Below are 15,126 nucleotides of genomic sequence, written 5' to 3' on the forward strand. Positions count from 1 at the left end.
GAGTTTTATCACCTGCCACAAAACAGACAGGTCCACAGTAACTCTGCGAAAATATGCGGAAATATTCGTAATATTTTATTTGAAAAAATTTGAACAGAAGGAGCTCTGCTCTGTAGATCAGCGTAAGGATTTCAAAGAAATTCCTCAATTTGGATTCGTTCGTTGTTAAATTTTCATGTGCAATATTTTGAGCTCAAGTTGAAGATGTGATTGAAGAATACTTCATTTAATGGTGGAAAAAGAGCGGAAAGCGATGTTGCGCTACGCTGATGTGACATTTTGTGCGGAGGTTGGCGATTGGTTCATTCACTCCTCATCCACCCCGCCCTATTTGAAACACGTCCGTGTTCGGTACGCAAATTTTCGTCATGTGCTGAGAGTTCAGTCAAACAGTCCGGGAGCATTCGTATGTTTTACCGTCGCCAAACTATCGTGCATGCTGCTGTCCCATCTAAGTCCCGTTTCAGCAATGAAAAGGTAAGTGAACTGATCTCTTATCTAGATGGAAAACGTCTTTTGTTTTCGCACCTCTTTTTTCGTATTCTTATGTGACATATTCTTCATATTCTTTTCAAATCCTTTCATATTCTTGGCTGCAGATCCCGGCTGAATTAAACATATACGAACAATTATTATATATGAACTTGCAGCTGAGAAATTGTCCTTTCTAACTCTTAACTTGAGGGTGTTTTTCAACGAAAGTTTCACAAATTCTTGTAGGAATTCCTATAAGAATTTGCGATACTATCTTGTTTTATCTATCTCTTCACAAATTCTTATAAGAAAATGAGAATTCACATTGATAACCAGAAAACTCTTTAGGCCTGAAAAGCTTAGAGATCCTGGAGACCTCCAACAATCCGTCGATAAGCGGGAACATTTTATCATTTCACATTTTCTAAATCATGAAATATCTAGCACAAGATTTTCCTAGATTTCCCAATTAGAGAACAACTCGAAATTGTAGGTCAGATGTACTTGGTTACCGTTTCACAGGGGCAATGAATTTTTATATTCACACTACTTATTTTTGCAAAATCCGTTTCACATAATCTCTTTTCACACAGCAATAAGCATGCTGCATATCAGAAAACAATGATTTAGTGGGAAGAAATAATGGTTGTCCTTTGTACCTAACAACTTAACTGATTTTGTGGTGCGCGCAGAAAAAAAAAACTCTTTTCAGTGCAAGGATCTTCACGAAGTGTTATGTGTAATGTGGTATATTTTACATTTTGCTTAATGGGTCCCACATCACAATATTTTGTGCTCTTTTCTCTTCATGATTTACGTTAAGAAACACTGCTAGATTCTCTCCCCTAACTTCGTGACTTTCTACCAACTCCATGAATTCCCTGTCCCTTAAATTTGCGATATAAACACATTTAATGAGATTTTTGCTCGAATTTGAACATTATGAAGGGTACGACGACACTAAATCGTTAATTATTTTATTTCTGGCACCTTAAAAAGATAGAGTGAAATACGAGGGAGTTAATGCACTCCTACCTCGGACAAGAAAATCCCAATAGGCCTCCGTTCCAATTAAAACACTCATTTCTAACTGAAACGATATTAACAGCAAATGTGACATTAAGTGCCACCCTTGAGTGGTATCATCTTTCAGTCTTTTTTCTTTCACAATTACTCATTAATTAATTGAAATTGAACACACACCAATTTGTTATGAATAATGAAAAAGAGGCGAATGTCATAGTGTTGTGTACGTTCATAGCAGTATGAAGGGAAACGTAACTTTTCGAAACCCAGGAAATTACAGTATGTCACGGTGGTGTTTCTGTCGCAGACGGAATGCATGAAAAAAAGTTCGAAAACGGAAATCATATCAAATGTTAAGGGAAATCAACTCATGTAAAGCTCCCTATTCAAATTATTCACAAACATCCTCTTTGAAAATGTGCAATTTTCTTTGAAATGGAAAAATAAGAAAATAATATTGGATGTTGTCCTCAAAGAAACTCATGTAAAACATTCAAAGTGACGAAGTGAATGCTGCGGTTGTCAATTACGCTGAAAAAAAAATTTCGAATTGAATTATGTGAAAAAGTGTAGCAGTGTAGCAAAGTGAATATGAGAAATGAACAGAACACTCTGCTTAAAACTTCATTCCATTCTTGGTAATAAAAGAAATTATGAAGTATTTTCGAGGTATTTTGCTCAGGACACGGCATCATTTCGTTCTCCAGACCATATACTAAAAGCTAACTAGGGGTCCCAGAAAAATTTTTTTATTTGCTCTTCAAGATTTTATGTTCAAATTATGGGTCGGCATTTGAAAGCTGATTCCGTTAAATGAACTCAGGAAGCAAGTTGATAAATTCATTCGTGAAAACGCGCGATTCCTCAATCAGCGTATATAAAAAATCAGAAGGGGTTTTCAAAAGTTCACGTCTACATAATTTTAAAAAAATGGGAACAAGGAGTAATCTGAGCGCAAAATCTCAAAGAATAGGGGAATACGAATAAGAGAATATGATTATTTTAACTACCAACTATGTCCCTCAAATATCTGTTCAAGTTTTTCTTTCTACGATATCAATTCTTATTTAGACGAAACACGATTGCTAAGCCAGAAACGTTCGATTTTTTGCGAAAAACGAATTGTGGTGGTAATTTTGGGATATTACCCAGAGGTTGAGAGAAAAAAAAACGAATTCTCCACGAGAATTTCCATCATTTTTTCATTTCCTTTGTTTACAAAAAAAGCGAATTTCTGCGCTTAGAAAAGAAGTTTGCTTTTTAAAGTTACCGAGATTTTTGTAGCACACAGACCGGTCATTGAAAAACAGAAAATTCAAAGAATATCGAGTTTGTTAAATGGTTCTCACGCGTTTTTTTTTGTTTTCTGTGTTTATGCTGCTTGTGTCTATGCATTTTGAGCAAGAGTTTAATAATAATATTTGTCGATTGGATCACTGAATTACATGGCAATTCAATGAATCCGTTAACTACACGTTTTGTATTTATTTCTGATTTTGTTTGTTTGTGTTTTGGTTTACGAGGAAGAAGTTCGAAGCAGCAGCCAGAGATAACCCTAAGCCTTGTGGCAGAAAATTTTTAATACAATCAAACCCTAAAATAGTCTTGTTGTGTAAAATTCAGGCGAAACTCTAGAGAGCTCTGTTCCATCTTGTTTTGTTCTGTTTTATGGCACACCTGCAGGTGTTTTCAATAAATAAATAAATAACCGTCAAGCTCCATTTAATCTTGACTCCTTCATAAAAAAAAAAGGATTAGACGTGAATTTCGTCCCACCAGTTACAGATTTTCAAGAATCGCAATCTTTGTTTAAGAAGAGAGAGTGAAAGATCGATAATACATTAAAAGAGAGGGAGAGAGGCCTGTGAAAAAAAACAGAATTTGAACAAATTCATATCGAATGCTCGTTCAGGCACTTTATTTTATAGCTCCAAATGTGCAAATCAAAAATGTTCGTTCATCCAAAAGCAGTCTTTTCTCGTTTTGATGCTTATTTCAAAAGGAAGAGGCAAGAGTTAAAGTGAAAACCACGGCAGAGCACAATTACTACGACAGTAGGACAAGGCCCGTCACGGAATAAATGACGTCGTTTTTGTTTGGTTCCTTATTTATCTATTTACCAGTCGCAAGTAATTGTAAGAGAAAAATAGGGGAGAAAAACAGCAATCCTTTTGCTGTGAAGCCAATTTTAAATGATCTTAGAGAGTAGCTAGTGGTAAGATTATGTGTAGTTTAGAGAACTAACCAACTCAGCGTACGAATAAAGTTTAATATTTTTATTTCTAGAGTTGGTGTTCTCTGAACACTAGGAATTGAACCATTTTTCAAAAAGTTCTCGTAAAAGGTCACAGCAACTGCTGGCGCATAATTGAGCACTTCCGTTCACGTCGTTGAGGGAACGCCAGACACTTAGCGAAAGATCTAAAGGTGGAAATTCACCTCCTCCACGTTTTAACATTTTCCACGTATTTTAATGTCTCTTACGGGCCCGATTCTTTTTCTTCTTAAAAAAGGGATTGAAAATTTCACAAAGTATTTCTTCCACTAGTTTCGGATTTAATGGTAGTTTTCATCAAAGAGAATTGTCTGCAATAATTGTAATAGAAACTTTTGATGTTTCCTGGCAATTTGTAATCCTCTCCAGTAGAAAAATAAAGAATATTCTGGGAATTGTAAAAATCTTTGATCTCATTTTGAAAAGATGGCATAACTATGAAAATATTTAAAATTTGTAATTAATTTTCCCTCCCATTAATTTATAACTATGTGTTTACAGGTAGAGATTGCTGTGATGACCTTTTTACAAAGACAGGAAAGAAATACTTCTGAAATGTTGGTATTCTGCAAAATTAGCAGTTGAATCCACCCCTTTCTTCCATAAAAATTCTCTCCACGCATTTCATTCGACTATCGATCATCAGCGTTCAAGGTGTTCAGCGATGCGCTCTTGCTTCTATTCTGCTTCGTCTAGAATTGCGCTCTAATTCATATCTGATAATCTGAAGGACAATGCACGCACCTCGAATGTCTCGAAAAAAGGTAGGTGATAATGGTGGAGAATTTAATTAAGTGTGCTTTCTGTTTATATAGTTCGATTTGCTGACAAATCACAAAATTTTTGATGCTTTCGTGGAAGTTTGAATTTTCGAATCGCAGGTTAATTCATACTCGTTTTTTAATTGAAAATTCTAGAATCTCGAATCTAAAATTAATAATTTCTAGTACAATTAGCCTCCTTTCCATTATTGGTGGCTAGTGACAATATTCGTTTTTCTGCAGCAAAATCATTTAACAGATCAAAAAAGCATACATAAAGATGACAAATGTTCCTCAAGCTACCGTATTTTCAAGGGTATTTCTTGAAAAAAAACACCAGAAATGCTAAATATGATCGAAACGATGGTGTCGTAAAGGTGTTTCGGTGAAACGTGTGGCCCGATACCCGTTAAAAGGGCAATAAAAATGTATTTATAATAAAATAGATTTGTAGAAAGTAATTTTTTTTGCACAGATGAAAATTTTTAGAATTGAAGGATTTACACGGATACAACATGAAAGTGATTTTTTTTCTCAATCATCAAACACTTTTTCGTTTTTTCCTTTTATCTTTTTTCTTCTTTCTTTCTTTTATAACCCTCTGACTTCTTGAAGAACTGAGCGCATAGGGGAGTCTATCCACAAAAATATGTTTTCTCTTCACAGTCACAGCAGTAAAAAGGTATACTGTGAGAAATAGCGATCATCAACTATATACAATTTTTGACTGATTTCACGGTCCTTTGAATAAAAGACTTATTTTTTTGAACGACTAATGCTGCTTCTGAATCTTTAATGTAGAAGTCTTCACAAAGGTTCCAGAGTTCCAGAAAATCTCCACAACAACATAAACGTTTTCCGAACAGTAACATTGATTGTTTGTGCAGTGATGCTATGGAAGTATTGTTTAATCAGGCTCTCTTGCTATTAACACAATTGTTCATCTAGCGACGTGCTACTCCATCACCCGGCAAAAGTTTTCTTTTCTTTTACTATTAGGGTGTTCGGAAAGTATCTGCCAAAATACGACAAAATTTCAAACAACACAACTTTTTAACAACATTTTATTATTCGACGAAATAATCTCCATCAACATCTACAACCTTCTGCCAATATCTCACAAGATCGCATATTCCTTTGGCGTAGAACTCCGGCGACTTGGAGGCGAAGAAAGCCTGAAGGCCATTTTCGAGGTAATCACGATCATCGTAGCGCTTCTTTTCCAGGTGATGCTGAAGCGATCGGAAGAGGTGGTAGTCGCTCGGGGTCAGGTCCGGGGTGTACGGTGGGTGCAGTAGAACTTCCTATTCGAACTCCAGAATTTTCTGGGAAGTCTTCTTCGCGATGTGAGGGGGCGCGTTATCGTGCAGCAGGCGAACGTTTTCGAGCTTCGGGTGCTCCTTGCGGATCTTGTCGGCCAGTCTTTGCAGCTGAGCTCAGTAGACCTCGGCAGTAATTGTCGTGTTGTCCAGCAGCAGTTCGAAACGGTAGATTCCATGAACTACCTACCAGAAGCTCAGCATGACCTTCTTCTCATGGATTTCATCTTTCACGAAAGGATTCGGCATTTCATCGCACCACGCGCGTTTGTGGGTGTGGTTGACGTAGAGGACCCATTTTTCATCTGATGTTGTCCAGCAAGTCGAATCTGCGGCTTCTGGAGAGCAACTGAGTGCAGATGTCCAGGCGTCTTTGGCGGTTGCAATCAATGCATGTGGGAGCCACTGACCTAGCTTTTTCACCATTTCGAGAGATCGCAGTCCGTTGCTCACTAATGACTGCGAACAGCCAAGACTGGCAACAAAATATCGCTCCGCCAGATTCCTCGGTTCGTCGAACGATATTGCAGTCGTTCGACCAGAGCGAGGCTCATCTTGGAGTTTCTTGTTTCCTGCTTTGAAGCGCTGGAAACAGGCGCTCACAGACCGCTCAAAAGGTGCTTCAGTGCCGAATACTTGACTTAAGTTTTGATGGGCTTCAACTGCGGGGTTTTGATGGGCTTCAACTGCGGGCCAGATTCGAACTCGTAAAGGAGTACGTGTCGAATATGGGTCGAATGTTCGGCCATTATAGGATGAAATAGGCAAGGAAGAGGGAGCCAGATGTGTTATGTGTATACAAACGGTAGTGTCCTTATACAATATATTTAAAACGGAAACTTCCAAAACATCTCAAAAAATCTGCGCTACAGCGAAATTTTCGGCAGATACTTTCCGAACACCCTAATACTTTTCAGTATCTTTTCGAACAATATATTCTTGTTTCATTCGTGAAATACATCTTCTTTTTGTTTTTTTTTTTTTCACAGACAAATGGAGCTTGGAATCAAGTCCAAACCGCCTCCTTTGCATCTCCCAGTGATTTGATTGGTGACTTTTGCCCGGATCAACGTCCGGGATAAAGAAGGTCATGAGCCAATCCTGCCACAGCAGAAACAGAGAGTCTGTCCCCTAAATCCACCTCCATCCCATGGCATGCACAACACAACACAAGGTTGCTTTTGGTCCACGACTTACACAATATCCGCCATCTGTGGACGGGCTAGGTACCCTTGCTATTAACCGGCAGTGATCCCTCCTGTAAGGGAGAACCTCTAGATTCAAAATCTTACGCATGTTACAGTAAGATAAGAAAAAAGTAAAGAAAGACAGATGAGAAAAAGTCTCTTGGCTTGGTGCGGTACGCCAGGAAGGATGAGGTTGCAGAAGTCATCTATGCTACCGAATCGGAAACGAGTAGGATGAAGACTTATAGTTATAACGCATGTACGCTTGCATTTGAACTATCCATTTAAGATCTGATTATGCAAACCAGGAAGACTTAGTGGAATCGTACCGACCGAAGTGAGACCGCACAACACACTGAACGCTGCATATGAAACTGGAGAAGAAATATCGTTGGAAATAACCGGTAGGAAAAGGAGTTAATGGAGTAGTGACGCCCTCGCCTACACGAGGATGGCAAAGAATATCGGCCCTTTTAAACAAATTAAGTCCCTAGTCGGACTTCTGCAGATGAGAAGATGTTCTCCAACGCCAGCTTTGACTGTTTTCGTCGCTTACGGTAAGCATCAAGATGCGAAGAAAAAGAAGTTGAGGCTTCCTACATGGACCTAGAGGAGTTCTATAGGGAAAACCGAACCTTCTACAAGCTCATAGTCGGCAATATCAAAGCCAAAATTGGCATTGGAAGAACGCTTGAAGAACTTCACTTCATTGGACTCATTGGGACCCATGCGCATGCAGGATGCTCCTCCCAACTGCTTTCTACAGCCGAGCCTAGGCAGATTGACCAAAAGTCCAAGAACTCCAGAATGCGATGATGACCATTGCAATCCGCGTAGGGACATGAGCATGGAGTGGTGTTAAACTCATGAGATAGTTTACTTCTTATCGGATTCAAAACTTGAGAAGTTTGGAGCTTGGTTTTATTTGTTCTTGATATCCTATTCGTAATCGCCTTGTACTTCTATTGGACTGATTGTTGATGCTATCAGTCGTCCTGGCAAGTGCGAAAATTGCCTCGCAGGCACATAATATCCTTGAAGGTGTAAGATTTTATTTTTCTCTCTTTGAGGGCGTCAGTTCTATATTTGGAGAACAATGAAACTTGATTTTACATTTATGTTCCTCTCAAATCTCCATAATTTGGGAATATTATTCAAAGTATGAGTCTCCTCCGTTCTCAATCATTAGCAAAGAACGATGTGCTAACGTGAAATGACGTGAATGTCGCTATCGTAGTGATAAAAATAACGCTCTACGCCAGATCGCGTGATCTGTTGGCTACTATGTATTGTATTTAAGCAGCCGTTCGCTCGTGTGTTTCCTCTTTTTAGAAAAAGGGTGTTAGCAGCATCAGAAGACGTGCACGAATTCGACGCTGTAGGACCCGTCTCACCCAATTTTACCGCGTTGAGGCTCCAGCGCACCAAACCGTCTCCATTTTATCCGTCTCCCTCTCTTGGAATTTGTTGACTGAGACACACACACACACATACACAGACGCACACACGACAGAATTTGCCCGTTATTATACAGCATAATGGTTTGCATATTTGGAAGTATACATTCACAGAAAAGTTTATTTACCTTCACTAACATATGAGAGAAACTAATTTGCTTTATCAAAGCCAGCATACATGATATCACAACTTTCGACAATGGTGAAAAGGTAGAGTGCTCGCCTATCAGGTGCACGGTGATGGTTCGACACCTCACCGGTGCACGGTTTTGAATCATTATGGAGTATTTTCGTGACCCACAGACAAACACACAGACACACACGGACTAAGTGCGTTATTATATAACCATTGTGAACGTCTGGCTAAAGCCAGACTTCAGACTTTTTGTAGTGTTCGCTTCGCTCGCCTACGTCGACAATAAGAAATAACAGTAGTGACTTTTTTGTAAAACTATAATTGTTCTTTTTATCAACCCTTTCTTTAATTTTTTCCACAAATATTTAGGCATGGATGAGAGATTTCATGATTTTCTTCCTAACGCGTCAGTACTATATTTGGAGAACAAACTTGATTTTACATTTATGTTTCTCAGAAAACTCCACAATAGGGAAAAATTACTCGAAGTATGAGTTTCCTCCGCTCTCAACTATTAGCACATGAATGATGTGCTAACACAAAATGAGGTGAATATCACTATCGTAGTGATCAAAATAGCGTTCTACGTCAGATCGCGTGAACGTGTTGTGCGCGTGTGTTGGCTTGTATTGTATCTAAGCAGCCGTTTGTATGTGTGTTTTCACTTTTTGAAGAAGGATTTTAGCAGCTTTTAGCATTTTAGAGAGATATGCTTGAAAATAGACACGCGAATGAGTCATAGAATTCCATTCTACCGTTGGGGCTCCAGCGCACCAAACCGACGCCATGGTATCCGTCTCATCCGTCTCCCACTTTTTGGAATTTCTTGACTGAGACACACACATGCACAGAGGCACACACGTGACAGAATAAGCCCGTTATAATATAGGAATACATTCACATAAAAGTTTATTTACCCTCACTAACATATGATACAAACGTGGCTTATCAAAGCCAACATAGATGCGAAGACATCTCTGGACAGTGGTGGAAAGGTAGAGTGCTCCTCTATCAGGTGCATGGCGATGGTTCGGCACCCCACCGTTGCGGAGTTTTGCATCATTATCGAGTATTTTCGTGACACACAGACAAACATACACACATACACACACACGGACTAAGCGCGTTATTATGTATCATGACATATATATTTTATAATAAAAAAGAGGAAAAGAGAGAGAGCGTTGTTAGAACAACACAAATCTAAATTCAGAGAATTACAGAGAGAAAGAGAATAAATAAACTACTGTTAATTATCATTGATCAGTGTAGGGGAGCGAAGCGAACACCACAGAAAGCCTGAAGTCCGGCTTTAGTCGGACGTTCAGACTGGTATATTATAAATACATATAGCTGTTATGTAGTCTTCTCCGTAACAAAATAAAGGTATTTACTCGCCGAATTCATATGGAGCAAATATGTCAATCAGCTTGATCTCAAAATGCGCCTGCGACTTGTACTCACTTTTATGAACGTTACTTGCCTCCTCGAACTATGAGTGTCGTAGGGTGAGTATCTCACATTGCGTAGTTTTATATGGCGAGTGTGACAAGATTAACGGAGGTTACAGCTCTTAGCTAACATCGCATTTCGTTGCCTCCCTAATAAACAAGTCGGTTTTACTTTTGCATTCTGTTATTCCATCATTTTTCTGTCACTCTTGAAAGTATAACGTATTTTCCGTTATTTTTATTTTTATTCTTTCTTCTTTCTCAATCTTCACTTACAAACGCATTTCTCATAGTGGAGCTCATGCAGGCCTTCTGTGTAAGGGGGGGGGGGGGTCAGCCTGAGGATTGACAGAGACAGAAGTTGAGAGCGCAAAGTTCCAGAACTATCATTAACTGAGATCTCTTCGCTAAGTTAGCCGGCTTTTGGGAGGATTCTGCAATGGACAATATCGGCGAGGACTACGACCGGCCCGTTGAAAGCCTTCACGACTACAGGAGGAAGGCTGAGAGTTCTAAAACTACCGGGAGACGATTGTCTCTCGAAACTCCTGAGCTGATACGTCAGCGTGGAGCAGCACGAGTCAACTAAGAACTCACGTCTGAGCTCGAAAGGCTTTGCAGAGATAAAGAAAGACTTTAAACAGAGAATAGCAGAAGTGCTGCTGAAGCTGCAGAAGCGGGAAAAGGCATTGCAGTGCCCGTCGAGACTTCCCCAATCACAATATCTGTTGTTAGAAACCCACTTAGAACAGTTATTACATCGAGAAGATGATGGAGAAAATCATCTACGGCTTCTACTCTGATCTCTTCAACAGCCATGTCCACTTGCGTTCTCACCTTTTGCGGGAAGATGGACATGTCATTCCAGACGTTTTCTCATTCAAAGTACTACTCGCTAAGAAATCTGTGCTTTGCTGATGGCATCGTTCTGATAACATCTAGAATCAACTTAGCGGGACGAATGCTGACCGAATTCGGCGAAATATGTGGATGCATGTCTTCAGCTGGGTCTGAAAAGACGATGTTTATGCGTAACGGATGGGTCTCGGATGCTTTATTTACATTCAACGGACATCCGAATGCACGAGCTACGTTCATCTGTGTCGAAGAATGAACATGAAGAACGACCAGACCCTCTAGCACGAGGAAACGACCGGCGTTGAGGATGCAGCGAAGAAAACCAGGAACACCCGCTCACCTCTTTAACACCATAGTACTCCTTGCGTGGACAACTGCTTCAGACCTGTGCATTTCGCAAGCGGGAGGAAAATGTGGTGAGCGTCGTTGAATGCGTAATCGATGGGTGATGTTAGTGTATACCGCTTCACACAAGTGGGAGACGGGATTCGAGTGTGAGTAATGGACGTCAGCGATCGAAGAATATAGACCCCGCTGCGTTTGCCAAGGAAAGTAAAATAAGATGGACCGGACACGTGATACGCCTTAACGACAACCGTTGGACTAAAGCCGTGACCGACTGGGTCCCACGTGATGTTAAGCCCTCTACAAGAAGACCGCCGACTCGATGGTCAGACTTCTTCACGAAGTCGGAGAAAATTTGGATGTTCTTTGTGTCTCACGCAAAAGGAAGGACCACTGAACGACTCCGGCACGCAATCGGTATAAGTGGAAAAATTACCGGCCTAGTTCGAAGAACAAGTTGAGTCAGGGTAATCAAGGTAATCAAGTAATTTTTCATATAGAATACTAAATGCAATCAATCGTCGGCATAGGGTAATCTGGAAAGAGGCGAACTCCTTACTGTTCACTTGGTAAGAGTTGCGTCACCTTGTCTTTGCCCACTCTCAATCTCATGTAGCCACTCCTTATACAATATGACACATTTTCGAATGCAATCATGCGGAACATAACTGCAAATGTAGTGCTCAGCCTTACATTGATTAACAAGAATTTCTAGTTCCTCATCACTTTGTTGATTGGCTGCTCTATTTCAATCTTCTGCACCTCAAAAAGATACTTAGATAAGATACGCTCTTGAAAATTTCTTTTGAACTACATAAAAGGAGCAACCACGGATCTCCCTCACTAGAGGGATCACAGCCGGTTAGTCGCGAGGCTACGTGGCGCGTCCCTGGGTGGCGGATAGGGGGCTAATCGCGGACCAAAAGCGACCTTGCGCTTGCCCAGAGACGCAGGTGGATTCAGGGGATGGACTCCCTGTTTCTGCTGAGCCAGGACTGACTCATGACATCCTTGTATCCCGCACGTCGGTCCGGCCAAAAGCCTGCAATCAAGTGACTGGGAGGTGCAAGGGAGGCGGTTTGGAGTCGCCTCCAACAAATAAGCTCCACATGTCCACACCGGGAGAACGAAAGTTCTCCCAGAAACTCATGGGACTAGAGGCTTGCAACCTGCCCATGGGTTTTAAAATTTTTAAGCAAAACACAGTAATAGAAAAGAGTCTCCTGATTCCGGAGGAAAGCCTGGTACGGTAGCGCCAGGTAGGACGGGGTTGCAGGAGTCATGTAGGCTACCAAAACGGAAAAGGACTAGGATGACGATCTGTACTTATAACGCACGTACGCTTGCATCGGAAGCGGCCATCGAAGATCTGATGATGCAAGCCAAGAAGATCAAGTACGACGTCATCGGACTGACCGAGACGAGACGACGTCACCCTCTCAACGCCGTATATGAAACTGGAGAAGAACTGTTCTTAGGAACATGCGACAGTAGAGGTGTTGGTGGAGTTGGCGTCCTCGTCAACATGAGTATGGCAAAGAACATCGACTCTTTTGAACAACTTACGACCCGAATCGGACGTCTGCGGATGAGAAGATGTGGCGCAATACCAGCTTTGACTATCTTCGTCGTTTACGCTCCAACATCAAGCTACGAAGAAGAAGAAGTCGAAGCTTTCTATATGGACCTGGAGAAGTTCTACCAAGAAGATCATGCCTTCTACAAGGTCATAGTTGGCGATTTCAACGCTAAGGTTGGCCCAAGAAGAACGCCGGAGGAACTTCACATCGGGACCCACGGCCTACAATGGAATGACCAGGGAGAGAGGCTCTCCGAGTTCATCATGACGACTAAGACCATCCATGGGAACTCGCAATTTCAGAAGCCCTCTTCTTTACGCTGGACGTGGGAGTCACCCGGTGGAGGGTACCGTAATGAAATAGACCACATCATCGTCAATAAAAGGTTCTGCCTGACGGACGTCGGTGTTGTACCAAAGTTCTACACGGGATCGGACCATCGCCTCCTCCGAGGAAGATTTTCCTTCACAAGGAGAGCAGAGAAAGCCGCCAAGTTCAGAGAGAGAAATCCCAGGACTACCATCAACTGGGATCTCTTCGCTACGCTAGCCGGCTTTTGGGAAGATTCCGCAATGGACAACATCGACGAGGAATATGACCGGCTTGTCGAACACCTTCACGACTGCGCGAAGAAGGCTGAGAGTTTTAAAACCACCAAGAGGCGCCTGTCTCCTGAAACTCTTGAGCTGATACGCCAGCGTGGAGCAGCACGAGCCGCAGGGAACCAAGAACTCACGTCCGAGCTCGCAAGGCTTTGCCGAGAGGCGATAAAGGAAGACCTTAAAGAGAGAAGAGCAGAAGTGCTGGCTGAAGCTGCAGAGGCGGGGAAAAGCATCCGCTATGCCCGTCGAGACTTCGCTAGTCGCAAGACGAGGATGACTGCTCTCCGGAACCCAAAGGGAACAGCCATTGCATCGAGAAGGGGGATGGAGAAAATCATCTACGACTTCTACTCTGATCTCTTCGACAGCCATGTCCACTTGCCTCCTCACCATCTGAGGGAAGATGGACAAGTCATTCCAGAGGTTCTCCCGTCCGAAATACGACATGCTATCATGTCGGTAAGAAATCGTACGGCACCCGGTCCCGACAGAATAAGACCAGAACACCTGAAGAGCCTTCCGCCAGTACTCATCAACACCCTGGCGAGGCTCTTTACACGTTATCTGTCGGAATGCAAGGTTCCTAAACAGTGGAAGACCAGCAGGACCGTGTTGTTGTATAAAAAGGGAGATCCACATGACATCGGCAACTATCGCCCAATCTGCCTACTGTCCGTCATCTACAAGCTCTTTACAAGAGTAATCCTTAATAGGATTGAAAAAGTCTTGGATGAAGGACAGCCATGCGAGCAAGCAGGGTTTCGAAAAGGATTCAGCACGATTGACCACATTCACACTGTTTCGAAACTCATCGAGGTATCACGAGAGTACAAGATGCCGCTCTGTCTCACCTTCATCGACTTGAAAAAGGCCTTCGACTCAGTTGAGACGGAAGCGGTCGTGGAAGCCTTGGACAACCAAGGCGTCCCTACTCAGTACATAAAGGTACTTCGAGAGTTGTACAGTAACTTCACGACCGGAATTTCGCCATTCTACAAGAACATCATCATTGACGTGAAGAGGGGGGTCCGACAGGGTGATACAATTTCACCCAAAATATTCACAGCCACCCTCGAGAACGCAATGCGAAAGTTGGAATGGGACGACATGGGAGTGAAGGTTGATGGTCGGCAGCTACACCATTTGCGCTTTGCTGATGACATCGTACTGGTAACACCTAGCATCAGCCAAGCGGAACGAATGCTGACCGAATTCGACGAAACATGTGGATGCATCGGTCTTCAGCTGAATCTACAAAAGACGATGTTCATGCGGAACGGATGGGTCTCGGATGCCCCATTCACGCTCAACGGAACGAACATATCCGAGTGCACCAGCTACGTTTATCTGGGTCGGGAACTGAACATGATGAACGACCTGACCCCGAGCTGGGCAGGAGGAGACGAGCGGCTTGGGGAGCGTACAAGAGCATCGAGGATGTAGTGAAGAAGACCAGGAACACCCGGCTCCGTGCTCACCTCTTCAACACCACCGTACTTCCTGCTTTGACCTATGCTTCGGAAACCTGGGCATTTCGCAAGCAGGAAGTAAACGCGGTGAGCGTCATTGAACGCGCAATTGAGAGAGTGATGCTAGGAGTATCCCGTTTCACGCAAGTGAGGGACGGGATTCGAAGTTCTCTCCTACGTCAGCGA

The 15,126-nt window shown here is 42.1% G+C and overlaps 4 protein-coding genes across 5 annotated transcripts; 3 read left to right on the forward strand and 1 right to left on the reverse strand.

The window, feature by feature from the left end:
• Positions 1-229: 229 nt before the first annotated feature.
• On the forward strand, positions 230-4,569 carry RB195_001018 (uncharacterized protein; the record flags this gene model as incomplete). Its single annotated transcript, XM_064197603.1, has 2 exons — positions 230-477; positions 4,506-4,569. 2 exons carry the CDS (start codon positions 230-232, stop codon positions 4,567-4,569), a joined length of 312 nt encoding a protein of 103 aa, XP_064053484.1.
• A 1,326-nt stretch (positions 4,570-5,895) lies between these two features.
• RB195_001019 (uncharacterized protein) lies at positions 5,896-7,891 on the reverse strand (the record flags this gene model as incomplete). 2 transcript variants are annotated; one of them, XM_064197604.1, is made up of 4 exons in its annotated part: positions 5,896-6,041; positions 6,266-6,440; positions 7,053-7,129; positions 7,678-7,891. In XM_064197604.1, 4 exons carry the CDS (start codon positions 7,889-7,891, stop codon positions 5,896-5,898), a joined length of 612 nt encoding a protein of 203 aa, XP_064053485.1. The 2 variants fall into 2 exon arrangements, with proteins under 2 accessions (XP_064053485.1, XP_064053486.1); XM_064197605.1 differs by lacking the exon at positions 7,053-7,129 and having other exon boundaries at positions 6,266-6,490; positions 7,678-7,885.
• A 3,012-nt stretch (positions 7,892-10,903) lies between these two features.
• Positions 10,904-11,200, forward strand: RB195_001020 (uncharacterized protein; the record flags this gene model as incomplete). Its single annotated transcript, XM_064197606.1, has 1 exon — positions 10,904-11,200. The coding sequence occupies one exon, from the start codon at positions 10,904-10,906 to the stop codon at positions 11,198-11,200; it is 297 nt and encodes a 98-aa protein (XP_064053487.1).
• Positions 11,201-12,601: 1,401 nt separating this feature from the next.
• RB195_001021 (uncharacterized protein) lies at positions 12,602-14,914 on the forward strand (the record flags this gene model as incomplete). The annotated part of the gene is made up of 1 exon (XM_064197607.1): positions 12,602-14,914. One exon carries the CDS (start codon positions 12,602-12,604, stop codon positions 14,912-14,914), a length of 2,313 nt encoding a protein of 770 aa, XP_064053488.1.
• Between the last annotated feature and the right edge of the window lie 212 nt (positions 14,915-15,126).

Source organism: Necator americanus, chromosome IV (assembly GCF_031761385.1).
Source record: "Necator americanus strain Aroian chromosome IV, whole genome shotgun sequence".
NCBI classification, from domain to species: domain Eukaryota; kingdom Metazoa; phylum Nematoda; class Chromadorea; order Rhabditida; family Ancylostomatidae; genus Necator; species Necator americanus.